Source organism: Rhinopithecus roxellana, chromosome 12, assembly GCF_007565055.1.
Source record: "Rhinopithecus roxellana isolate Shanxi Qingling chromosome 12, ASM756505v1, whole genome shotgun sequence".
Taxonomy (NCBI): Eukaryota; Metazoa; Chordata; class Mammalia; order Primates; family Cercopithecidae; genus Rhinopithecus; species Rhinopithecus roxellana.
This window is the reverse complement of record NC_044560.1, coordinates 76,105,924-76,133,055: the sequence shown is the minus strand read 5'-3', so window position 1 is coordinate 76,133,055 and position 27,132 is coordinate 76,105,924. Positions and strand designations below refer to the sequence as shown.

General features: G+C 40.2%; 1 protein-coding gene across 1 annotated transcript in view; it reads right to left on the bottom strand.

The window, feature by feature from the left end:
* The window catches only part of LOC115900735 (zinc finger protein 99-like), a 65,994-nt gene that overhangs the window by 19,427 nt on the left and 19,435 nt on the right, over positions 1-27,132 (bottom strand). The window contains 2 exon segments of the mRNA XM_030942331.1: positions 15,389-15,502; positions 17,390-17,689. Of these exon segments, the coding sequence (XP_030798191.1) occupies positions 15,389-15,502; positions 17,390-17,689 (414 nt within the window).

The following is a 27,132-nucleotide window of genomic DNA, read 5'->3' as shown; positions in this document are numbered from 1 at the left end:
TTAGACTCCCTTACAATAGTAATGGGAGACTTTAACACCCCACTGTCAACATTAGACAGATCAACAAGAAAGAAAATTAACAAGGATATCTAGGAATTGAACTCAGCTCTGCACCAAGTGGACCTAATAGACATCTACAGAACTCTTCACCTGAAATCAACAGAATATGCATTCTTCTCAGCACCACATCGCACTTATTCCAAAACTGTCCACATAGTTGGAAGTAAAGAACTCCTCAGCAAATGTAAAAGAACAGAAATTATAACAAACTGTCTCTCAGACCACAGTGTAATCAAACTAGAACTCAGGATTAAGAAACTCACTCTAAACCACTCAACTACATGGAAACTGAACAACCTGCTCCTGAATGACTACTGGGTACATAACGAAATGAAGGCAGATATAAAGATGTTCTTTGAAACCAATGAGAACAAAGACACAACATACCAGAATCTCTGGGACACATTTAAAGCAGTGTGTACAGGGAAATTTATAGCACTAAATGCCCACAAGAGAAAGCTGGAAAGATCTAAAATTGACACCCTAACATCACAATTAAAAGAACTAGAGAAGCAAGAGCGAACACATTCAAAAGCTAGCAGAAGGCAAGAAATAACTAAGATCAGAGCAGAACTGAAGGAGGTAGAGACACAAAAAACCCTTCAAAAAAAATCAGTGAATCCAGGAGCTGGTTTTTTGAAAAGATCAACAAAATTGATAGACTGCTAGTAAGACCAATAAGAGAGAAGAATCAAATAGACACAGTAAAAAAAAAAAAAAAAAAAAAAAGATAAAGGGGATATCACCACTGATTCCACAGAAATACAAAGTACCATCAGAGAATACTATAAACACCTCTACACAAATTAACTAGAAAACCTACAAGAAATGGATAAATTCCTGGACACATACACCCTCCCAAGACTAAACCAGGAAGAAGCTGAATCTCTGAATAGACCAATAATAGGCTCTGAAATTGAGGCAATAATTAATAGCTTGCCAACCAAAAAAAGTCCAGGACCAGATGGATTCACAGCCGAATTCTACCAGAGGTACAAGGAGGAGCTGGTACCATTCCTTCTGAAACTATTCCAATCAATAGAAAAAGAGGGAATCCTCCCTAACTCATTTTATGAGGCCAGCATCATCCTGATACCAAAGCCTGGCAGAGACACAGCAAAAAAAGAGAATTTTAGACCAATATCCCTGATGAACATTGATGCAAAAATCCTCAATAAAATACTGGCAAACCAAATCCAGCAGCACATCAAAAAGCTTATCCACCATGATCAAGTGAGCTTCATCCCTGGGATGCAAGGTTGCTTCAACATACGCAAATCAATAAACATGATCCAGCATATAAACAGAACCAAAGACAAAAACCACATGACTATCTCAATAGACACAGAAAGGCCTTTGACAAAATTCAACAGCCCTTCATGACAAATTTTTATGATGTGCTGCTGCACACAGGACACACGGTCACCGCTGTGCATAACAAGATCTCCACTTAATTGTACACACTAAAATTTGAGAGGTGTCTTCTAACTCAGCATGTCTGTGATATTGCCCCCTCAAAAGTATAGTCTGAATTTAGCCATAAAGAAACATCAGTTTTATGCAAAAGCCAAAACACAGGTAATTCCCATTTTGTGTAATTTTTAATAGCCATTGCCATCCTGTTTTAAAAAAAAAATTTTTTTTTTGAGACAAAGTCTTGCTGTGTCACCCAGGCGGGAGTGCAATGGTGCAAACTTGGCTCACTGCAACCTCCGCCTCGCAGGTTCAAGCAATTCTCCTGCCTCAGCCTCCTGAGAAGCTGGAATTATAGGTGCCCACCACGACGTCTGGCTATTTTTTGTATTTTTAGTAGAGACAGGATTTCACCATGCTGGCCAGGATGGTCTCGAACTCCTGCTCATGTGATCCACCCACCTCGGCCTCCCGAAGTGCTGGGATTACAGGTGTGAGCCACAGCCACTAGCCTTAAAAAAGCATTTACTTAATGCTCTTCGGCATAGAGCTAATGGAGAACACAGACGGAAACTCAACACTACATGTTCTTCTTTTTCACTAAGGATCCCAGCTTTTCCCCAATAGGAATCTTGAGTATCCACACCTTGCCATGTTCAACAACCACAAGTGAAACATTTTTAATACTGTAGACCATAAATTCATCATGAGAATCCTGCATGGCATATAAAATCCAGGATGTAGAGAATATAGAGAAGGCTCTGGTATATAGGAAAGAAATACTTTTCAGAGATTCTTGACTATCATAAGAATTTTAAAAGGTAGTTAAAACAAACTCATTAGGGATGAAAAGTACAAGTAGAGATGTAAAGGTTTGCAAGGACTAAACGCATGGCATTCCAGGAGGCAGAATAGACACAGCTCTTCATCTGAGACATGTTTAGCTGAAAAAAAACCATTTTTTTTTCTCTTTCTCCTCTTTCTCTGGGATTCCTTCTCAGATAAGATTCTCTGGACAAATTACACCTGCACCTTGAGAGAACATGCCTTTAAAGGTATCAGCACCACCTCCTTACCTGCTACCATCACACTCACAGGCAGAAGGACCAAGACCTGCAGAGAAAGTCCATCCATTTCTTTCCTTTGTAAGAGATTCCGGAACTATGAGCTGCCCTATGGAGTTAAAAATGTTTCTCCTTTCCTGTCCTCAGGTTCCCTCCCCTGTCACAGACATGAGCAATTTTTGCTACGTAATCGAAATATGGGCCACACTGTCCTGTCCCTACCAAACCCAAACACTTCAGGCCCTGTGACCACCCTTTAGTGAAAAAGAGGAACTTAACTTCCATGAATGTATTTTAAACGTCTCAAACTCGACTCTGGCCTCACCATAGAGTCACAAGAGGCCCTTAATTACAACAATATGGATGCTTTCAGGACAATAAATAGAATCTGTGGGGAGGGCACAACTGGAGATTTCTGCAAATTGATCATGTACTTTTTGTTTTTGTTTTGTTTTTTTGAGATGGAGTCTCGCTCTGTTGCCCAGGCTGGAGTACAGTGGCCGGATCTCAGCTCACTGCAAAGTCTGCCTCCCGGGTTTACGCCATTCTCCTGCCTCAGCCTCCAGAGCAGCTGGGACTACAGGTGCCCGCCACCTCGCCCGGCTAGTTTTTTGTGTTTTTTAGTAGAGATGGGGTTTCACCGTGTTAGCCAGGATGGTCTCAATCTCCTGACCTCATGATCCGCCCGTCTCAGCCTCCCAAAGTGCTGGGATTACAGGCTTGAGCCACCGCACCCAGCGATCATGTCCTTTTAATTAGAAGCCTGAGCTCATAACCACTTAGCTAAGCATTGCCTCTGAAACTTTAATGAGCTTATAAATCACTTAGTAATTTTGGCCCCACTCTATGTAATGCGATTCTGCAGGTTTTGAAAGGGTCCATAAATGAGTGTTTTAAACAAGTTCCCTGTCAATGCTGATGTTTCTTCCCCTGGCCTCATCATTAGCATTAGTTAGAGAAAGCAGGCACAGCTCAGAGTCCCTTACATTCAGCACTCTTATCACAACACAAATACTTCTGGTACAAATAAAGACAACCAATCTCCATCATAAAATGTTATATTTCTTTTCCTGGCTCTTTAAAGTTTACAAACTAAACAGAAGGCAGCAATGTCTGAACAGGTCTGCATTTGGAAAACAACATGTACACTTTCACCGTGCAATGTTTACTAAGTAGGTACTATGTGCTCCAGAGGATGTTACAGAGCACTGTGCTGGGAATAACACATTATGTGACTTAATCCTCATAACACTCTGGGAGTTGGTACTAAGTGTTTAATAATTCCTAGGATTTAGATACAGGATATAGCCTGTATCTAAAAGAAATCTTTTGTTTCTCTGTCACTGATTTTTTAAAAATGTATAGAATAGAAGCTAAATATAGACAGATGAGAGGAATACAGAAGAGTTTAGTGTAATTTTAAAACTCTAATTTTGTTTATATTTACTTGTTTGTGACTTGTGGAGAAACTACTGGATCTGCAGGATAATTTTAGACAGTTTTTGTGAAACATAATTAAAAGATAAATTTTCTTCAGCCCCAGAGAAACTCCACAATAGAACAGACATAAAACTGTTTTATTACACAATTAAACCTGAATGTGACATGCATCACAGTCAATCTGCTTAAGAGATTGCAAAGATAGAAAGACAGTAACCATAATTAGTTCACAAGTTAGTATAGCACCATGTCATAGACAGTTCATCCTAAATTCACCTGGTAATCGGGAAGGCTAGCCATGCAGGCTAATCAGTTGTGTTCAATGACAAAATAAACTTTTCACATCTTCATGAAAGGAGGTAATTTTGCAACTTGAAGCCAGGTGCCTGCTGAAAGTAGGCTGTTAATCTCCTACAAAAATGGCTGAATAGGGTGCTATCTTTTTGGCTATTTACACTTTAAAGCAATGGCTCTCTACTCCCTGAGCACTTGGCTACAACTCTCTTGCTTGCCTTCTCCTGTTAGCTAGTGTCCTCTCTTGACCACTACCCATCTGCCATTGAGGCCAAGCCCACTGCATAGGGCTCACAGCTGAAAGCTCACATCTTACATAAACCACAACTGCCACAACAGCACTCCAGTGTCACCCCAGAGAGGGAAGCCTGAGCTGCAGGAGGAGAGCCTGCAGACCTCCTGGGGAGAACTGCACCTTCATAATAATGGAAATTGGAACAGTAATTCAGCCTCAGTTTTTATTTACAATGATGACATGGAAAAATTACTGCTGGATTTCCAACATGAGTCCAAGTACAGATAGCTCCAAAAGTTCTCACTGTGACAGCCCACCTCATTCACAGACACCAGGGAATACTTAATAGTGCAGACACCCAAAGCATTGGACAGAAAAACAGCTCTCAATCTGAGCAAGATTATGCTGAGAGAAAAAAAAAAGTTAAATGCATTTTAAGTAAAAACTCATTTTAGGCCAGGTGTGGTGGCTTACGCCTGTAATCCCAGCACTTTGGGAGGCCAAGGTGGGCAGATCACGAGGTCAGGAGGTGGCATGAGCCTATATAGTCCCAGCTACTTGGGAGGCTGAGGCAGGAGAATTGCTTGAACCAGGGAGGTGGAGGATGTAGTGAGCCGAGCCCACGCCACACTAGCCGGGGAGACAAGAGCGAAACTCTGTCTCAAAAAAAAAAAAAAAAACAAAAGACACTATAATTATGCTTACCTATAGTTATCCCTATTAGATAAATTAATAATTGTGTCAGACCAATATCTACTTTAACAATTCGGTAGTAAATTTTATTTGGATATTAGAAATAAATATCTAACTATAAATAACTTTATAGTTATAAGGCATGTAAGAATTTTTAAAATGTCTGTAGCCATAATTCAGTTAAAACACTTTATATATTTATATATATGTGTGTGTATATATATATATATATATATATATACACTTTATATGTTTCAAAAGTATGAACATCCATATTAAAATGACTGAGTATTCAATCAAAGTAAACATTTTGGCCTTATATTCATACTACTAAGAAAATGCTGTTTAACTTATATGAATGCAGGTTGTCTACAAACACTACACATAACTATGCTAATTGTTCTAAAGTAATAAAACTGAAGTACAACTATAGACTTTACTGTTCAGTTTACACACTGAACTGTTCTTGCTTTTGCAGTGTAAGTGCTTCGGCATGAAAATATTAGATTATTACCTTATACAATCAGTTTTCTGTCAAAGAAATGTACTCAGTATTTTTTAGCTTTATCATTCAGTATTGATTAATTTCATTCTATCTTTGTGCTCAACGTTTTGTGTGTGTGTGTGTGTTTTTTGTTTTTTTTTTTTTGAGATGGAGTTTTGCTTTTGTTGCCCAGGCCAGAGTGCAATGGGCAATCTCGGCTCACTGCAACCTCTGCCTCCTGGGTTCAAGCAATTCTCTGGCCTCAGCCTACCGAGTAGTTGAGATTACAGGCATGCACCACCACGCCGAGCTAATTTTTTATATTTTTAGTAGACACGGAGTTTCTCCATGTTGGTCAGGTTGGTCTCAAACTCCTGACCTCAGGTGATCTGCCCGACTAGGCCTCCCAAAGTGCTGGGATTACAGGCGTGAGCCACCACACCCAGCCTTATGTGTTCTTAATATGAACTTTAATCTAAACAAATCTTTGTCTCCTTTAAAGACTATATACTTTTATATATATATATATATATATATATATATACCTACACCAAAGCAAAAGCAAAGTAATGAATCTAAATAAAAATAGTCCTGAGTCACAAAGAATGATGAGGTTCATTTTGTTTTAATATGGTTTATATATACTTCAAAAAAGTAGAGAAAAATATCTACATATAATCTAAATGCTTTAAAAAAAGAGAAACAACATATATTTTCTTATTTTCAGGTAAGAGAATAAAGCCTCTTATTTCTAATTTATATTTTCTCCTACAAAAGTCAAGTCTCTTGACATATTCTTAAATTGTTAGACATCTGAATTTCAGCAGACACTGAAAATCTAAGGAGTATTCTTGGGCACACTGTACACACTTGAAAAAATGTGTATGGAAAAAAATAGCAGAAGAGAAAAAGGTGTTATAAAAAATGTACTGGTACACATAAATAGAAAAAGTTCTTAGAGACCTATGAAGAGATGTAGATTCTGACACAACAATAGTAGGAGGCTAAAAGACCTCACAGACACTATTAGACAGATTATTGAGGCAGAAATAAACAAAAATATTTAAACCTAAATTCAGCACTTGACCAAAGAGTCCTAGTAGACATCTACAGGACTCTCCATCTAAAAACATCATAATATACACTCTTCTTATCACCACACGGCACATACTCTCAAATTGACCACACAGCCAGAAATCAAACAATCCTCAGCAAATTCAAAAATCCTCAAATCATACCAATCACAAAGACCACAGCTTGATAAAAATACAATTCAATACACAGAAAACCACTTGAAACCATACAATCACATGGAAATTAAACAACCTGCACTTGAATGACTTTTGGGTAAATAATAAAATTAAGGTGGAAATTTAAAAGTTTTTGAAACAAAGATACAACATTGCAGAATCTCTGCAACACAGCTAAGGCAGTGTTAACAGGGAAATTAACAGCATTAAATGGTCACATCAAAAACATCTCAACTTAACAACCTAACATCATAAATAAAAGAATGAGAGAAGCAAGAGTAAAGCAACTCCTAAGCTAGCAGCATATAAAAAAATAACCAAAATAACATCAGAACTGAAGATTTAGATATGAAAAATTATACAAAAGAACAAGAAATCCAAGAGATACATCTTTGAAAGAAATAAATAAGGTAAATAACTAGCTAGACTAATGAAGAATAAAGAGAAGATTCAAATAAACAGTTAATGACAAAAGAGAAATTATCACAGACCCCACAAAAGTACAAAATACAAATCACTACTGAAGTCTACTATGAACACCTGTCTGCACACAAACTAAAAAACCTAATAGAAATACATAAATTTCTGGACAAATACATTCTCGAAAGACTGAACAAAAAAGAAATTAAATTCCTGAATAGACCAGTAACAAATTCCAAAACTGAGTAAGTAATAAATAGCCTACCAACCAAAATAAAGCCCAGGGTTAGACAAATTCACAGCTGAATTCTATCAGATGTAAGATGAAGAGCCTGTACCATTCCTACTAAAACTATTCCAAAATTGAGAAGAAGGAACTCCTCCTCAGCTCATTACATATAAACAGCAACATTCTGATACCAAAACCTGGCAGAGATAAAACAAAAAATAGAAAACTTCCGGCCAATATTCCTGATGAACACTGATGAAAAAATCCTCAACAAAATGCTGGCAAACCAAATCCAGCAGCACATCAAGAAGCTACTCCACTATGATCAAGTAGGATGCAAGGTTGGTTCAACATGCAACAATTAAAAAATGTTATTCATCGCATAAAGAGAACTAAAGATAACCAAAAAAATTATGTCAATAGATGCAGAAAAAGATTTCAATAAAATTTATCACCCTTCATGTTTAAAATCCTCAACAAACTAGGCTTTCAAGGTACGTACTTCAAAATAATGAGTTATCTATGACAAATCCAAAGCAAACATAGTGAATGGACACAAGCTGAAAGCATTTCTGTTTGAAAACTGGCATACTTTCTCTCACCACTCCTATTTAAGAGAATTGGAAGTCCTGGCCAGAGCAATCAGACAAGAGATAAAATAAAAGGCATTCAAACAGGAAGAAAGGAAGTCAAACTATACCTGTTTGCAGATGACATAGTTCTGTATCTGCAGAAAAGCTCTTCAAACTGACAAACCACTTCAGCAAAATTTCAGAATACAAAACAAATGTATAAAAATCGGCAGAATCTCTGTATATTAACAACATTCAAGCCAAAAGCCAAATCAAAAACACAATCCCCTTCACAACTGCCACACACACTCACAAAATATCTAGGAGTACACCTAACCAGAGAAGTGAAAAGATTTCTATGTCAAGAATCACAAAACAGTGCTTAAAGAGTCAGAGATGGCCGGGTGTGGTAGCTCAGGCCTGTAATCTCAGCACTTTGGGAAGCCGAGGTGGGTGGATCATTTGAGGTCAGGAGATCAAGACCAGTCTGGCCAACATGGTAAAACTCTATCGCCACTAAAAATACAAAAATTACCTGGGTATGGTGGTGGGCACCTGTAATCCCAGCTATTCAGGAGGCTGAGGCAGGAGAATAGCTTGAATCCAGGAGTCAGAGGTTGCAGTGAGCCAAGATTGTGCCATTGCACTCCAGCCTGGGTGACAAAGTGAGACTCTGACTCAAAAAAGAAAGAAAAAAAGAAAAAAAAAAAATCAGAGATAACACAAATGAATGAAAAACCATTCTATTCTATGCTCATAGGTAGAAAAGTTCAAAAATGATTAAAATCGCCATACTGCCCCCAAAAAAAAGAGATTTCATGCTATTCTTATCAAACTACCAAAAACATTCTTAACAGAACTACAAAAAATTATTTTAAAATTCATATGGAACCAAAAAAGAGCCAGAGTAGCCAAGGCAATCCTAAGCAAAAAGAACAAAGCTAGAGGCATTACATTACCTGACTTCAAACTATACGACAGGGCTACAGTAACCAAAGTCACATAATACTGGTACAAGAAACAGACTCATAGACCAATGTAACAGAATAGAGAGCCCAGAAATAATGCCATACACCTATAACCATCTGATCTTTGACAAAACTAACAAGAGGAATGTGGGAAGAATTCCCTATTTAATAAATGGTGCTGGGATAACCACCTAGCACTATGTAGAAAATTCAAACTGGACCCTTTCCTTACATCATATACAAAAATCAATTCAAGATGAATTAAGCCTTAAATGTAAAACTTAAAATTATTTTAAAACATCCTTAAAGATAACCTAGAAAATACCATTCTAGACATGGGAACTAACAAAGATTTTATGATGAAAATACCAAAAGCAATAGCAACAGCAGCAATTGACAAATGGGACCTAATTAAACTAAATATCTTCTTCACAGCAATGGAAACCGTAACAGAGTAAACACACAACCTATAGAATAAAATATTTCCAAACTATGCATTTGACAAAGGTCTAATGTCCAGAATCCATAAAAAACTTAAGTTTACAAGAAACAAACAAATGAGCTCCTTAAAAAGTAGACAAAAGGCGGCCGGTCTCAGTGGTTTATGCCTGTAATCCCAGCACTCTGAGAGGCCGAGGTAGGTGGATCACTTGAGGTCAGGAGTTCGAGATCAGCCTGGCCAACATGATGAAACCCAGTCTTTACTAAAAATACAAAAAGTTAGCCAGGCATGGTGGTGGACACTTGTAATTCCAGCTACTCGGGAGGCTGAGGCAGGAGAATCTCTTGAACTCAAGAGGCGGAGGTTGCAGTGAGCCAAGATCACACCATTGCATTCCAGCCTGGGCAACAAGAGCGAAATTCCGTCTTAAAAAAAAAAAAAAAAGTAGGCAAAAGGCTGGGAGTGATGGCTCATGTCTGTAATCCCAGCACCTTGGGAGGCCAAGGAAGAAAGATCACTTGAGGTCAGGAGTCTGAGACCAGCCTGGCCAACAAGGTTAAACCTCGTCTCTACTAAAAATATAAAAATTATAGCAGAGCATGGTGGCAGAAGCCTGTAATTCCATCCACTCAGGAGGCTGGGGCAGGAGAATCGCTTGAACCCAGGAGGTGAAGGTTGTTGTTTGCTGAGATTATGCCACTGCACTTTAGCCTGGGCGACAGAGTGAGACTTCGTAGACAAAAAACGGGCGAGGTGGTGGGCGCCTGTAGTCCCAGTTACACGGGAGGCTGAGGCAGGAGAATGGCCTGAACCCGGGAGGCGGAGCTTGCAGTGAGCTGAGATCCGGCCACTGCACTTCAGTCTGGGCGACAGAGCGAGACTCCATCTCAAAAAAAAAAAAAAAAAAAAGAAACATGAACAAATGTTTTTCAAAATAAGATACATATGTGGTTAACAAACATACGAAAAAAACACTCATCAGTAGAGAAACGCAAAGAAAAAACCACAACGAGATTCCATCTCACAACAGTCAAAATGGCTATTACAAAGTCAAAAAATAACATGCTGGCAAGGTTTCAGAGAAAAGGGTATGTGCTGCTAGCAGGAGTGTAAATTAGTTCAACCATTCTGAAAAGCAGTGTGGTGGTTACTCACAGAACTAAAAACAGAATTACCATTTGACCCAACAACTTCATAATTGGGTATATACCCAAAGAAATGTAAGTTATTCTGTCATAGACACACGCACGTGCATGTTCATTGCAGCACTATTCACAACAGCAAAGACATGGAATCAACCTAAATGCCTACCAATGGTAAACTAGAGAAAGAAAATATGGTATGGTAAGGTGTGGTGGCTCATGCCTGTAGTTCCAGCACTCTGGGAGGCTGAGGCAGGTAAATTGCCTGAGCTCAGGAGTTCAAGACCAGCCTAAACAACATGGAAAAACCCCATCCCAGCAAAAAATACAAGAAGAAAAATTAGCTGGGCTTGGTGACACACACCTGTAGTACCAGCTGCTTGGGGGCTGAGGTAGAAGAATTGCTTGAGCCCGGGAGGTTGAGGCTGCAATAAGCTGAGATCACGCCACTATACTCCAGCCTGGGTGACAGAGTGAGACCCAGTCTCCAAAAATAAGTAAAATAAAATAAAAGATTTAATAGAAATAAAATATGGTACATAAACATCATGGAATACTGTGTTGCCATAAAAAGCGACCAAGATTATGTTATTTGCAGCAACATGGATGGAGCTGGAGACCATTATCTTTAGAAAACTAATGCAGAGGCTGGGCGCAGTGGCTCAAGCCTGTAATCCCAGCACTTTGGGAGGCCGAGATGGGCGGATCACGAGGTCAGGAGGTCGAGACTATCCTGGCTAACACGGTGAAACCCCATCTCTACTGAAAAATACAAAAAAAAAAAAAAAAAATCTAGCCGGGCGAGGTGGCGAGGGCCTGTAGTCCCAGTTACTCGGGAGGCTAAGGCAGGAGAATGGCGTGAACCCGGGGCGGTGGAGCTTGCAGTGAGCTGAGATCCGGCCACTGCACTCCAGCCTGGGTGACAGAGCAAGACTCTGTCTCAAAAAAAAAAAAAAAAAAAAAGAAAAAGAAAACTAATGCAGAAAGAGAAAATCAAATGCATGTTCTCATTTATTAGTAAGAGCTAAATAAGAACACATGGACACAAAGAGGGTAACAACAGACACTGAGTTCTAGTTAAGGGTGGAAGATGGAGAACAAAGAGGATCAGAAAAATAATACCTGTGTGGTGCTGTGCTTAATACCTCAGTGACAAGATATTCTGCACATCAACCCCCCGACACAATTTTACCTATATAACAAACCTGCACATGTACTCCTGAATCAAAAATAAAAGTTAAAACAAAAGAACTCGCTGGCCAGGCACAGTGGCTGGCTCACGCCTACAATCCCAGCACTTGGGAGGCCAACGCAGGCTGATCACGAGGTCAGGAGTTTGAGACCATCCTGGCCAACACAGTGAAACCCCGTCTCTACTTAAAATACAAAAATTAGCCAGGCGTGGTGGCAGGCGCCTGTAGTCGCAGCTTCTCAGGAGGCTGAGGCAGGAGAACTGCTTGAAACCAGAAGGCCAAGGTTGCAGTGAGCTGAGATTGTGTCACTGCACTCTAGCCTAGGCAACAAGAGTGAAACTCTGTCTCAAAAGCAGACAGACAAAAAACAAAAGCAAACAAACAAAAAAAAACAAAGAACTCTATAGGTTGGGGAGAGTGTAATGCAGGTGGAAGGACTGGTTTGTGCTACAGAGAGTGGCCCAGGTGTGACTCTACTCTGATTAATTTCTGGGTCCATGCAGGCAGATGAGATTATGAACAGGTTGTCTAGAACCCCAGGTTGGTGGCGAAAACAGGTTGCTGCTGCAGATTCAGTGTCTAGGGGTTGGGATACGCCAGGAGACTTGTAGACACTTTTGTGAGTTTCTGGCAAGAAACACTAGGATCAAAAATGCCATGGTGAAATTCCTGAGGGTGGTACCTAGTCCTAAGAGGGGTGTGGACAAGTCAATGTCTAGTGGGTATGTTTGTAAGAAGGTGGGAATCCTGTGGTGGCAGCAGTGGAAAAGGGGGGTCTGTTATCAGAACTTTTTCCCTCTAAATTTGTATCCTCTCTCACCCTGGGTAGAGACCTGAAATCACAGGGTAATGGGCAGTGTGATGGCCTGTGTAGAGAAAAGCAGAGCTTCCCATTCCCAGACACCCATAGATCCATTCCAGACCAGTCCTCTGTGATATCTCTCAGCTGAAACCAAATTTGTAGAGCTTAGTAAACACCAAGCAGTTCTCCAACACCAACTCATTGCCTAACATTTGAATTCTGACACCACCCAGAGTCAGCACAGACCCTGATTCAGGGCTCAGTCTCACAACATTGTTCTTACTGCAGATGCCAGTCACAAACCGCACGGGCCCATCTGTTTCTGAGCTACTGTTCAAAACTGGGTACTCTCATAACCTTCCTCAAGTTCAATAATAATATAGAACTACTCACAGAACTCAGGAAAACATCAGTTACATTTATCAGTTCATCAGAAAAGATACAATCCAGGAAAAGTCAGAAAGAAATACCCTTCCCATTATGACTTAGATGGTGTTCTCTTTTCTTACCTATCACACAGCCAGACACAGACTCTGCACACTATCTCCTTTTTCTCATTAAAATAAATAAATAAATAAATAAATAAATAAATAAATAAATAAATAAATAAATCAGCTGAATTTGTTTTCAGTGGTCAACCTAAAATACTTCTTAATCAAACATTACTTAAGTTTATTTCCTTTCAACAGGCTTCTGAACTTTTAGCTACCCTCAGTCTGAGTCGACATACAACCCCATTTTATGTAGTTCCTAAGAACATGACGACTTCAGGGTAAAACATTCTCTGATCTAAGATCTCATTTTTTCACCCTCCCTTCACCATCATCTCCCACCTCCTAATATTGTTTGCTCTTCCATATGAAACAAGGCCCCTGTCTGCCTAAACTTTGCAATCTTTAAAGATCTTATAGTTGGTACATCCTCCTCTTGCAATACTCTTTTGGAATTCAATTATTTTTCCAACATAAATCTAACTTTGTTTTACCTTACAAAGTCTAGAAACTACCTCAAAACAATAACAATTTCATCTTCAGTAAGACCCTCCCAATCCCCTTTCATCTTAACCTTAACTGCATCTGGCTGTGGGTCTCTAACTTTCCATGGCTCCATGGCTTCTCTCAGGATAAAGGATTCTTCCATGGCTGGGGTGAGCAGGCTGGAATATCTGCAGAGAAGACTCCCCCCAAAAAACTAAGTGATCCTTTAATAACCTCCTTTTGCAGGCTCAGTATTAGCCTTAGCTTAGTTAGAGTCACTGGGTTCAGGCTTTAATTTTCTTTCTTTTTTTTTTTTTTTTTTTTGAGATGGAGTCTTGCTTTGTCGCCCAGGCTGGAGTGCAGTGGTGCAATCTCAGCTCAATGCAATCTCCAACTCCTGAGTTCAAGCAATTCTCGTGCCTCAGCCTCCGAGTAGCTGGGGACTACAGGTATGCACCACTACGCCCAGCTAATTTTTTGTATTTTTAGTAGAGACGGGGTTAGCCAGGATGGTCTCGATTTTCTGACCTCGTGATCCGCCCGCCTCGGCCTCCCAAAGTGCTGGGATTACAGGCGTGAGCCACCGCGCCCGGCGTCAGGCTTTAATTTTCATGTCAGAGTTATTCACATGGTTTTTGAAAGTAAGTGCTTGAAAAATTCAGCAGAATTACTCTAACACAGTGTTCATGTAAGGGAAGGAAATTTTAAGGTGCTTACATTTTATATTGCAGTAAGATAAGCAAAAGTATCTATTCCTTTCAGACAGTAAATGTATTATTTTACTATTTCCATTAAAAATCCTGTAGTAAACAATTAGTCATATGGGAACATTTCTAGAGGGTACAAAGTTTCAGCTCATAAAATTTAGCATGAAACTCAGACAGCAATATTAACAGGATACAGAATACAGACATTCATAGTTACAAATTTACCCTGCAAAAAGAGGAACTGATCTTTTCCCGAATCTACGAATCTACGTAACTCAACAATTATCTACCATTTTCTGGTGGAAATGTGTGCATTTTCTGAAGCCAAAATGGAAGAGAGATTTTTCCTATTTCACCCAGCCATAAAAAACAAACCAGAGAAAATTCCTAAACTCATTCTGGGAAAAGGGTAAATAAAAATTTTTAACAAATGGAATATACAATTAAATATTAATTTTATTCTGAAATTCACCTCTTTTTTGTCCTTGGTAAATATTTTCTTACCTTTCTTTCAATCCCTAGTAACAAAATGCAATTTACAGTTAAAAAACTGAGGTCAAAATAAGCGAACAAATCTTTTCAAGGTACAGATGTGTCTGATTCATGTATCAAGTCAGGCCATCCAATCACTTGAGAGATTCTCCCACTCCATTCTGCTCACTTAAGTGCCCAATAACCCCTTCTCAGGAGACTCTGAACTAAGCCCCAGTGAGCCCCAGGTGCATTTTACTTTGCAAGTTCTCACACCATCTCACTGGGATCACTACTTGTTTTTTTCTTTTTTTTCTTTTGGGATATTATTTTTGTTTTCACAGATTCTCACTATTTTTCTTTCACTATTTTTTCATTATATTTCTTTCACTACTGTTCTGCCCCCTTAGAGAACGCAGGGGGCAGAAATTATTTCAATGTTTTTCCCGCAATACCAGCAACTGATTGGCTGATCAGCAAGAAATGGAAGCTGGGTTGGGTGAAGACAACCTTAATATCTCAAGGGTTAGCTTTTCAAAGAAAGAGTATGCCAGGAGATTCCTCTCAACCCCAGGGCATCCGCCTGCTTCCTTGAAAGGCTACACTCCATACCTCAGGTTGTCCCACAGGAGAAAATGACCAGGAGCTGATATTCACTAGACACTCTAGCAGACATAGCCATGGGGGATATTTCAGTTAATTCCCAGACAGTACTGAAACCCAGGACCAGGAAAAAAACTGAAGAATGTCTGAAAACACATCATTCCATAAAGTTTTCAAAGGAAAACCTTTACCCCAAAACATTCTGATAAAATCTGTGGGCCTAGGAGGAAAAACAAAAAAGCAGTGTTAGGGGATTATTTTTTGCTTTCTTCTCATGGGAAATATTTACAAACAGAAAACAAATATAGGAAAAGTGCCATCCAATGCTTTGTTAAAAAAATAATTAAAATAAGGTATCAAAAATGTACACTAAAGGACAAATAGTAGGCCAGGCACGGTGGCTCATACCTGTAATCCCAGCACTTTGGGAGGCTGAGGCGGGCAGATTACGAGATCAGGAGTTCGAGACTAGCCTGGCCAACATAGTGAAACTCTGTCTTTACTAAAAATACAAAAATTAGCCGGGCATAGTGGTGCATGCCTGTAGTCCCAGCTACTTGGAGGCTGAGGCAGGAGAATTGAACCCAGGAGGTGGAGGTCACGGTGAGTCGAGATCAGGCCACTGCACTCCAGGCTGGGCAACAGAGCAAGACTCCGTCTCAAAAAAAAAAGGGCAAATAGTAATGTGAATCAGAGAGGAAAAATTGACATTTGGGAAGGTAAGAATGAACTGGAAATTTTATATTTTACTGCAAGCCAGCGTTAGGTTGCAGGAATTGGGGGTTTGGGAGTACACATAATACTCTCCTTGGGATACCTGTAAAAAATGCAGGGGAAAAAAAAAAAAAAATCAGTCCTCTGAGGAGTGTGAAAATAATTAAGAATAATTAAGTGGCAGGCAATTAGAATGAAGTGGCTCTAGTCCCTGATTATCTACTTTTTAAAAATTCTAATTCGGCCGCGCCCAGTGGCTCACACCTGTAATCCCAGCACTTTAGGAGGCCGAAGAGTGCGGATCACCTGAGGTTGGGAGTTCGAGACCAGTCTGACCAAAATGGAAAAACCCCGTCTCTACTAAAAATTCAAAATTAGCCCAGCGTGGTGGCACATGCCTGTAATCCCAGCTACTCGGGAGGCTGAGGCAGGAGAATCACTTGAACCCAGGAGGCGGAGGTTGCACTGAGAGGAGATCGCGCTATTGCACTCCAGCATGGGCAACAAGAGCAAAACTCCGTCTCAAAAAAAAAAAAAAGAAAAAAAATCTAATTCGAGAGTTTTTTTTTTTTTTTTTTGGGGGGGGGTAAACTATACATTGGGGGAAACAAAACTCAGGCTTAACCAACTATATACTACAAATAACCTCTGATTATATAAACGGGAAATTTCCATCTTGATTGTACAAATTGAGAAACTACGTAACTGTACATAGCCTATTACTGAATTTGGTTTTCTTCATTATGCATCTTAAAAAACTCTTTCCGTCAAATCCCTTCCATAGACCATAAACTACAAACCATAGCTGGGTGCTCTACCATTTTTGAATCACTCTTTGATTAAATTCATTACTTTAGTGGTGATTGCCATAAATTTTTAATAGAAGAAAAGAGGGACTGGAAACCTCACTGGACTGAAACTCTCCCCATTCATGAGCCCGGAACCGGAGTCAGGATTCTCCCGACGCCCCTCCCGTGGTCCCTGCACAATCTGTGAGAGACGCGGCCCTGCGGGTGCAGAGCGGCCCAGAGAGGGCTCCAGGCCAGGGCACAGTCACAGCGCATGGAGGAGACAGGTTGCCCGGGGTCCCGCAGTCAGCGCAGCCGCCATCTTATGGCTGAAGGGGACTGAGGCCCAGCTAGGCAAGAAGAACTCCAGGCGCAGATTGTGGAGCTGACTGTGGGGACGCCCAAGTCCCGCCACAGCCACTTCCCACCGGTTCCAGTCAGCCCCTTCCCTTTCTTGGGATGTCGGACCGGCACTCTCACCATTTCTAGGCTTCCAGGGGCACCTGGCATCTTAGCTGTGGCTCTCCCAACTCCGCAGGTTACAGAGCCACAGAGTACGAGGTCACAAAGCAGTGAAGACGAGACCAAAAACCGGCGCTGCAACGAGAAATAAGGGCCCCGCCACCTCTCGGATGCCGCCTTTTCCGCTCCAGCTGCGTCCCTGATTGGACGGTTCCTAGACCAGAGTTTCTGATTGGATAATTCTTGAATCCCCGCCTCCTCAGACCCTGAGTCACAGAAGATGTGATCAGACGCTGGACTGAATGAAGACCGATGGGCTGCGCGGTGGCTCACGCCTGTAATCCCAGCACTTTGGGAGGGAAGCCCAGGCGGGTGGATCACCAGAGGTTAGGAGTTGGAGACCAGGCTGGACAACATGGCAAAACCCCGTCTCTACTAAAAATAAAAATTAGCGGGGCGTGGTGGCGGGCGCCTGTAATCCCAGCTACTCCGGAGGCTAAGGCATGAGAATCGCTTGAACTCGGGAGGCGGAGGTTGCAATGATCCGAGATCACCCATTCTGGGTGAGAGAGAGAGAGAGTCTGTCCCCCTCGCCAAAAAAAAAGAAAGAAAAGAGTGACAGTCTAGGCTAGGCTGCAGCAGCCTTTTCAGGCAGGGCTTCCTCCCTGAGCTAAGTAAGCCAGGCCAACCCCAGAGGGTATTTGCATTTAACCTTTTGTATAAGGTCATATTCTTTTATAAATGATACATTATATGGTTATTCACAAATGAGAAGAATATAATAAAAATTATCTAAAATTTTCTGATTTTATGTCCTTCCTGACTTCTGTTTTTTTCATCAGATTTCCTGAGGTTTTAAAAAGAAGGCAATCCTCTGAAATAAAATGTGAGCTACATGTGAATTTTAAATTTTCTAGTAGCCAAACTTTAAAAAGAAAAAACAAACAGGCCGGGCGCGGTGGACCAAGCCTGTAATCCCAGCACTTTGGGAGGCCGAGACGGGCGGATCACGAGGTCAGGAGATCAAGACCAATCCCGGCTAACACGGTGAAACCCCGTCTCTACTAAAAAATACAAAAAACTAGCCGGGCGAGGTGGCGGGCGCCTGTAGTCCCAGCTACTCGGGAGGCTGAGGCAGGAGAAGGGTGTAAACCCGGGAGGTGGAGCTTGCAGTGAGCTGGGATCCGGCCACTGCACTCCAGCCTGGGTGACAGAGCGAGACTCCGTCTCAAAAAAATAAAATAAAAATAAAAATAAAAAATTCTCGTACAAATACTTTTTGGAATATAATTAAATTCCTTTAATAGCATTTAAGTGACACCTCCTTACATTTCTTAGTGGTTTCTTCAGGGATAACTATATGCATCTATAACAGATCACGATCTACCTAGAGTTTATACTGTACTATTTTAATAAATGTAAAATATGAAAAACTTGCTGTTGAAGAGTTTTAATTACTTCCTTCTATTCTTTGTGCTATTCATACATTTTACATCTACACATATCTCACAATACTGTGTTATAATTTTTCTTTAAATAGTCATAAGTGTTGTAAAGAAATTGAGAGGAAATAGTGTTTATAAATATTTAGAGGTAGATATTTTGGCGCTATTACTTTGGGCTATTTATAAATATTTGGGGCAGATACTTTGGGGCTAACAGAAACACTGTTTCTCTTTTAAATTTTACCCACAATGTTTGCATTTTTAAGTGCGTCTTGTCTACAGTAATTACTACTGTGGTGTCTCAGTGGTGATTTTCTATTTTGCATTATCTTCTACTTTGATTAGTACTTGGAATTTTGTAAAGAAAAATGATTTCTCTTTTTTTCTACTTATTTCTCTTCCTTCCTTCCTTCCCTCCCTCCTTTCTCTCTTTCTTTCTTTCTTTGTTTCTTTCTTCCTTTTTATTTCTTTCTTTCCTTCCTTCCTTCTTTTTTCTTTCTTTTTCTTTCTTTCTTTTCTTTCGTTCATTCTTTCTTTCCTTCCTTTCCTTCCTTCTTCTTTCTCTTTCTTTCTTTCTTTCTTTCTTTCTTTCTTTCTTTCTTTCTTTCTTTCTTTCTTTCTTTCTTTCTTTCTTTCTTTCTTTTCTTTTTTCCTTCTTCTTTCTCTCCTCCTTCCTCCTTCCTTCCTTCCTTCCTTCCTTCCTTCCTTCCTTCCTTCCTTCCTTCCTTCCTTCTTTTCTTTCTTTGATGGAATTTCTCTCTTGTTGCCCAGGCTGGAGTGCAATGGTGTGATCACAGCTCACTGCAACCTCAACCTCCCAGGTTCAAATGATTCTCCTGCCTCAGCCTCCCAAGTAGTTGTGATTGGAGGCATGCAACACCACGCCAGGCTAATTTTGTATTTTTGGTAGAGACGGGTTTCTTCATGTTGGTCAGGCTGGTCTTGAACTCCCAACCTCAGGTGATCTACCCGCCTTGACCTCCCAAAGTGCTGGGATTACAGGCATGAGCCTCGGCGCCCAGCCTTCTTTTTTTCTTATTTGTATTTTTCTCTATGTATTCATGGATTTTTTTTTCTAGGTTTTAATCCAATGCCAATAATATTTATTGTGTTGTTCACATTTTTCCAGCTTGGGCTCCTGGGAAGTCTTTCAGGTTGATTTTCTCTGACATGACTGCTTCTGTTGTTCATAAAGCACTTTTCAACTTTTTGGATTAGCAATGCACTACCTTAACTTGGATTCTCCACTCCAGTGCTAGAATTATCTCTTATTACAAGTAGTCTTGCTTTTTTGTTGTTGAGGAGTAGTACTTACAAACCATGATATGAGAGCTAGGTGTGCCCATTATTACTGGGGAGTCACAGCTTCTGCAACCTCACAGCAAACAGAGTTTGGAAAGGTGCATTTTAATATTGACTCCTGTATAACACATCTCTCTCTCTCTCTCTCTCTCAATAGATATGTTATGATACATGCATTTATCAAGATATTCTCAACTACAGTCTAGAATTCTCTTTGTTTTTAACTTCAGGGAGAAGCAGGCACTAGTTATATATATGTATAATAACATAGAGTGCTTTTAAAAATTGCTAATCTATACACTTATAGACAAGCAATACCAACCAGAACACAATGTTTGTCTTCAGTTCTTGAGTCTTGCGGTATTTAATCAAAATACTGTTATTCAAAGTGATTTACACCAAGTCCTTTCATTCCAATCTCCTTCAATAGGGTTAGGTGATACATTTCTAGTAAGGGTAAACTCTTTTTACTTCCTGCATTTTATCTGAATTTTCCCCAAATCCTTGTTGTTTATAATTTGCAGAGAGGAACATTCCTTCTTTGTGTTGTATAGTTCTATAGGTTTTGAAAGCTGTCTAGAGTCGCATAGCCATCTTCACAGTACCACACAGAACTGTTTTGTTGCCCTCAAAATTATCTGATGCTTCCTATTTGTAGTTAACTCTACACTCATCTATTCTTTGGCAATCAGTGATTATTCTCTTTTTATTCTTTTTTTGTAGGGAGGTCTTTCTATGTTGCCCAGCCTGTTCTCAAAATCCTGGACTCAAACACTCCTCTCACCTCAGCCTCCCAAAGTGCTGAGATTATACACTTGAGCCATCAAGCCTGGCCTGATATTATCAATCCCTATAATTTTATTTTTCTACAATGCCATATACTTGGATTATATCATTTGAGTTCTTTTAGATATTGCTTTCTTCAATTAAAGAAATGCATTTGTGACTCATATATACTGCTATACTGTGATTTTTGTTTTAATTGACAACTAGGATTCTATTGTATGGATGCACTGGTTTGTTTATTCATTCACCTGTTGAGAAGCATCTTGTTTACGTCCAGCTTTTTGCAACTACAAATAAAGTGACCAATAGACATCCACAAAAAGTTTCATTTCAGCATTGGTTTTCAGTTTGCTTTAGTAATGACCTAGCAGTGGGATGGCTTGATAACATAGTAAGTATATGCTCAACTTTATAATAAACCACTAAACTATCTTCCAAAGTTACTGTAACATTTCATATTTCTAGTTCTAGTTAATCCAAATTTTCATTGACAGTCTTTGAAATTTTTCTTTTCATGATTGCCATTTTCATAATTGTGTGCTATCTCATTGTTATTCATGCTTTATTTTTTTCCATTTCTGTTGGGAAACCCGAATTTTATAATCAATGCAGAAAAAAATGTATAAAACGCTTAGGGATTAGCCTTGGATTCTGGAAACTGACTTCCAGAAATCGGCTATGGAATTAGAGCTTTACAAACGTTAAAAAAAATTATAGTTTATTCTTTGTGTGCTTTCTTCCTTCCTTCTTTCCTTCCTTCCTTCCTTCCTTTTCTTTCTTTCCTTCTTTCTTTCTTTCTTTTTTCTGAGACAAGGTCTTGCTCTGCCGCCACGGCTGGTGTGCTATGGCGCGATCTCCGCTCACTGCAACATCTGCCTTTTGAGTTCAAGAGATTCTCATACCTGAACCTACTGCGAACCTGGTATTACAGGCAAATGCCACCATGCCCAGCTAATTTTTGTATTTTTAGCAGAAACAGGGTTTTGGCATGTTGGCCAGGCTAACCTAACCTCAAGTTATCCACCTGCCTTGGCCTTCTTTTCCTTTCTTTCTTTTGAGAAAGATTCTCTCTCAGCCAGGCAGGAATACAGTGGCATGACTGCAACTCACTGCAACTTCAACCATCTGGGCTCAAGCAGCTTTCTCACCTCAGCCTTCTGAGTATCTGGGACACCACTCATGTGCCACCATGCTCAGCTAATTTATTATTGTTATTTTTAGAGGTGAGGTCACACTATGTAGCCCAGGCCTGTATCAAACTCCTGAGCTAAAGTAATCCTCCCACCTCAGCCTCCCAAAATGCTGGAATCACGGGCAGGAGCCATCACATCCACATTGACGTTTTATTTTTTATATCAAAATATGAAAAATGGCATTGATGTCCATAAATAGACTCCAAGAAAATGTTATACATATTAAAAAAGTAATTTCCAAAGCAAATACTAAAATTGAAAGCAATTGAAATAAATAAAAGTAACTAATATTATATAGATAATATGACCAGAAAGAGAAAAGATTAGTTTCTCTGACTTTATTTATTTATTTTCCAGCATCATTTATTAAATAGGGAATATTTTCCCCATTGCTTGTTTCTATCAGGTTTGTCAAATATCAGATGGTTGTAGATGTGTGGTCTTATTTCTGAGGTCTCTATTTTGTTTCATTGATCAATGTGTCTCTTTTTCTTTTTACCAGTACTATGCTGCTTTGGGTACTATAGCTTTGTTGTATACTTTGAAGTCAAGTAGCATGATGCCTCCAGCTTTGCTTTTTACACTTAGAATTTTCTTGGCTATACAGGCTCTTTTTTGGTTCCACATGAATTTTAAAGTAAATTTTTTCTAGTTCTGTGAAGAATGTCAATGGTAGTTTGATGGGAATAGCACTGAATGTGTAAATTACTTTGGGAAGTATAGCCATTTTCATGATATTGATTCTTCCTGTCCATGAGGATGAAATTTTTCTCCATTTGTTTTTGTCTTCTCTTATTTTCTTGAGCAGTGGTTTGTAGTTCTTTTTGAAGAGGTACTTCACATCCCTTGTTAGCTGTATTCCTAGGTATTTTATTCTCTTTGTAGCAATTGTGAATGGGAGTTCATGCATGATTTCACAATCTGCTTGTTTATTGTTGGTGCTTGTGATTTTTGCACATTGATTTTGTATCTAGAGACTTTGCTGAAGTTGCTTATCAGCTTAAGAAGCTTTTGGGCTGAGACAACGGGATTTTCAGGTTATAGCATCATGTCATCTGCAGAGACAATTTGACTTCCTCTCTTCCTAGTTGAATACCCTTTATTTCTTTCTTTGGCCTGATTTTCCTGGCCAGAAATTCAAATACTGTGTTGAATAGGAGTGATGAGAGAAGGCATTTTGTCTTGAGCTGATTTTCCAGAATTCTTCCAGGTTTTGCCCATTCAATATGATATTGGCTGTGGGTTTGTCATAAATAGCTCTTATTGTTTTGAGGTGTGCTTTTTCAATAGCTAGTTTATTGAGAGTTGTTAACATGAAGGGATGTTGAATTTTGTTGGTTTGTTTGAGACAGAGTCTCACCCTGCTACACAGGCTCGAGTGCAGTGGCATGGTCTCAACTCACTGCAACCTCTGTTTTGGGTTCAAGGGATTCTCTTGCATCAGCCTCTAGAGTAGCTGGGATTACAAGCACCCACCACCATGCCTGGCTAATTTTTGTATTTTTAGTAGAGATGGGGTTTCACCATGTTGATCAGGCTGGTCTCAAACTCGTGACCTCATGACCAACCTGCCCCAGACTCCCAAATTGCTGGGATTACAGGTGTGAGCCACTGCGCCCAGCCAAGGAATGTTGAATTTTATTGAACATTTTATTATTAGTATTATTATTTTATTTTTTTGAGAGGGAGTCTCTCTCTGTCACCCAGGTTAAAGTGCAGTGGCACAATCTCGGCTCACCACAACCTCCACCTCCTGGGTTCAAGTGATTCTCCTGCCTCAGCCTCCCAAGTAGCCGGGATTACAGGTGCACACCACCACCCCTGGCTAAATTTTGTATTTTCAGTAGAGGCGGGGTTTCACTATATTGGTCAGGCTGCTCTCAAACTCCTGACCTCATGATCCATCCATTTTGGCCTCCCAAAGTGCTGGGATTACAGGTGTGAGCCATTATGCCCAGCCCTTATTGAAGACTTTTACTGCATCTATTGAGATAATCATGTGGTTTTTGTCATTGGTTCTGTTTATGTGATAGCTTACATTTATTTTTATTTTTATTTTTATTTTTTATTTCTTTTTTTTAGACACGGAGTCTTGCTCTGTCGCCCAGGCTTGAGTGCAGTGGCACGATCTCGGCTCACTGCAAGCTCTGCCTCCCGGGTTCACGCCATTCTCTTGCCTCAGCCTCCTGAGTAGTTGGGACTACAGGCGCCCACCACCACGCCCAGCTAATTTTTTTTTTTGTATATTTAGTGGAGATGGAGTTTCACCGTGTTAACCAGGATGGTCTCGATCTCCTGACCTTGTGATCCGCCCGCCTCGGCCTCCCAAAGTGCTGGGATTACAGGCATGAGCCACTGCGCCCAGCCGATAGCTTACATTTGTTGATTTGCATATGTTACATGAGCTTTGCATCCTGATGATGAGGCCAACTTGTTTGTAGTGGATAAGCTTTTTGATGTGCTGCTGGATTCCGTTTGCCAGTATCTGATTGAGGATATTCACATCAATGTTCTTCAGAGATATTGGCCTGAAGTTTTCTTTTTTGTTGTGTCTTTTCCAGGTTTTGGTATCAGGATGATGCTGGCCTCATAAAATGAGTAGGGAGGAGAGTCTCTCCTTTTTAATTGTTTGGAATAGTTCCAGAAGAAATGGTACCAGTAATATAGGAGTTATTAAGAAATTATTTTAGGCACTTAGCAAGGGTAAAAAAGTTCTCAGTGAAATTTTCCTTTAATAGAAAGCAGCCAAAAACCATTTCTTTTCTAACATAAAACAGCCTGAAAAGTCAAGCTGCAAGCATAGATAAGCAAGCTAGAACTTTGCATAGATGAATGTGGGCAGCTGTACTAAAAGCCAGGTCAACCCACTATGGCAATTGCCCCTTCCTTTTCTTTGTCCCCATGTGTGCAGTTGTCCGGGAGTCAGCCAGGTAGAGGCCACATTTGCATAATGAAAGATTGGGGTGGGAAGGCAAGCTTTTTTGCAGGCTATGTAAATGGTACACCTGGTCAAACCAATGCTTTGAGCTTTTGGTAAATCAATAACCCCCTCTTCAAGCCTCTCTAAAAAATCAATTGCATTCTGTTCCAAACCTGGAAACTTTGGGTGCCCCACTTTCTCTGCATGAGAAAGCTCTCTCACTCCCTCTCTCTCTTCTTTCTTCTATTAAACTTTCTGCTCTTTATTTTATTTTATTTTATTTTATTTTATTTTATTTTATTTTGAGACCGAGTCTCGCTCTGTTGCCCAGGCTGGAGTGCTGTGGCCAGATCTCAGCTCACTGCAAGCTCCGCCTCCCGGGTTCACGCCATTCTCCTGCCTCAGCCTCCCAAGTGGCTGGGACTACAGGCGCTGCCACCTCGCCTGGCTAGTTTTTTTGTAGTTTTTAGTAGAGACGGGGTTTCACCGTGTTAGCCAGGATGGTCTGGATCTCCTGACCTCGTGATCCGCCCGTCTCGGCCTCCCAAAGTGCTGGGATTACAGGCTTGAGCCACCGCGCCCGGCCTACTTTCTGCTCTTTAAACACACTCCAAGTGTGTATGTCTATGTCATTAACCTTCTCAGCATGAGATGATGAACCCCGGGTATTTACCCCAGATAACGATGCTCCTTCACCAGCTCCTTTTTTACCTCTGGTAGAATTCAGCTGTTAGTCCATTCTGGGATTTTTGTGTATTTTTTTTTTTTTTTTTTTGGTTGGTAGGCTGTTTATTATTCCCTAAATTTCAGAACTTAGTTTGTTTTTTCAAGGATTCGACTTCTTCCTGGTTTAGTCTTTGGAGGGTTTATGTGTCCAGAAATTGATCCATTTCTTCTAGATTTTTTAGTTTATTTGCAAGGAGGTGTTTATAGTATTCTCTGTTAGTAGTTTGTACTTTTGTGGGGTCACTGGTGATATCCTATTTATCATTTTTTATTGGGTTTATTTGATTCTTCTCTCTTTTCTTCTTTTCTAGCTACTGGTCTATGTATTTTATTAATTTTTTCAAAAAAAGCAGCTCCTGGGCCAGTCATGGTGGCTCACACCTGTAATCCCAGCACTTTGGGAGGTGGATCAGCTGAGGTCAGGAGTTTGAGATGAGCCTGCCCAACATGGTGAAACCCCATCTCTCCTAAAAACATAAAAATTAGCCAAGCATGGTGGTGCATTCCTGTAATCCCAGCTACTCAGGAGACTGAGGCAGGAGAATCACTTGAACCCAGGAGGCGGAGGTAGCAGTGAGCCAAGATCTTGCACTCCAGCCTGGGCAACAAGTATGAGACTCCATCTCAAAAAAACAAAACAAAACAAAACAAAAATCCAGCTCCAGAATTCATTGATTTTCTGAAGGTTTTTCATGTCTCTATCTCCTTATCTCCCTCAGTTTTGCTCTGATCTTAGTTATTTCTTGTCCTCTGCTAACTTTTACATTTGTTTGCTCTTGCCCCTCTAGTTCTTTTAGTTGTAATGTTAGGGTGATGATTTGAGATCTTTCTAGCTTTCTAATGTAAGAATTTAGTGCTATAAATTTCCCTCTTAACACTGCTGTAGCTGCATCCCATAGATTCTGGTACACTGTTTTTTTGCTCTCATTGACTTTAAAGAACTTCATGATTTCTGCCTTAATTTCACTTCGTGTTTTCTGCCTTAATTTCATTATGTACCCAGAAGTCATTTAGAAGCAGGTTGTCCAATTTCCATGTAGTTGTGTACTTTTGAGTGAGTTTCTTTTTTTTTTTTTTTTTTGAGACGGAGTCTTGCTCTGTCACTCAGGCTGGAGTGCAGTGCCCAGATCTCAGCTCACTGCTCACTGCAAGCTCCGCCTCCTGGGTTTAGGCCATTCTCCTGCCTCAGCCTCCCGAGTAGCTGGGACTACAGGCGCCCGCCACCTCGCCCGGCTAGTTTTTTTGTATTTTTTAGTAGAGACGGGGTTTCACAGTGTTAGCCAGGATGGTCTCGATCTCCTGACCTCGTGATCCGCCCGTCTCGGCCTCCCAAAGTG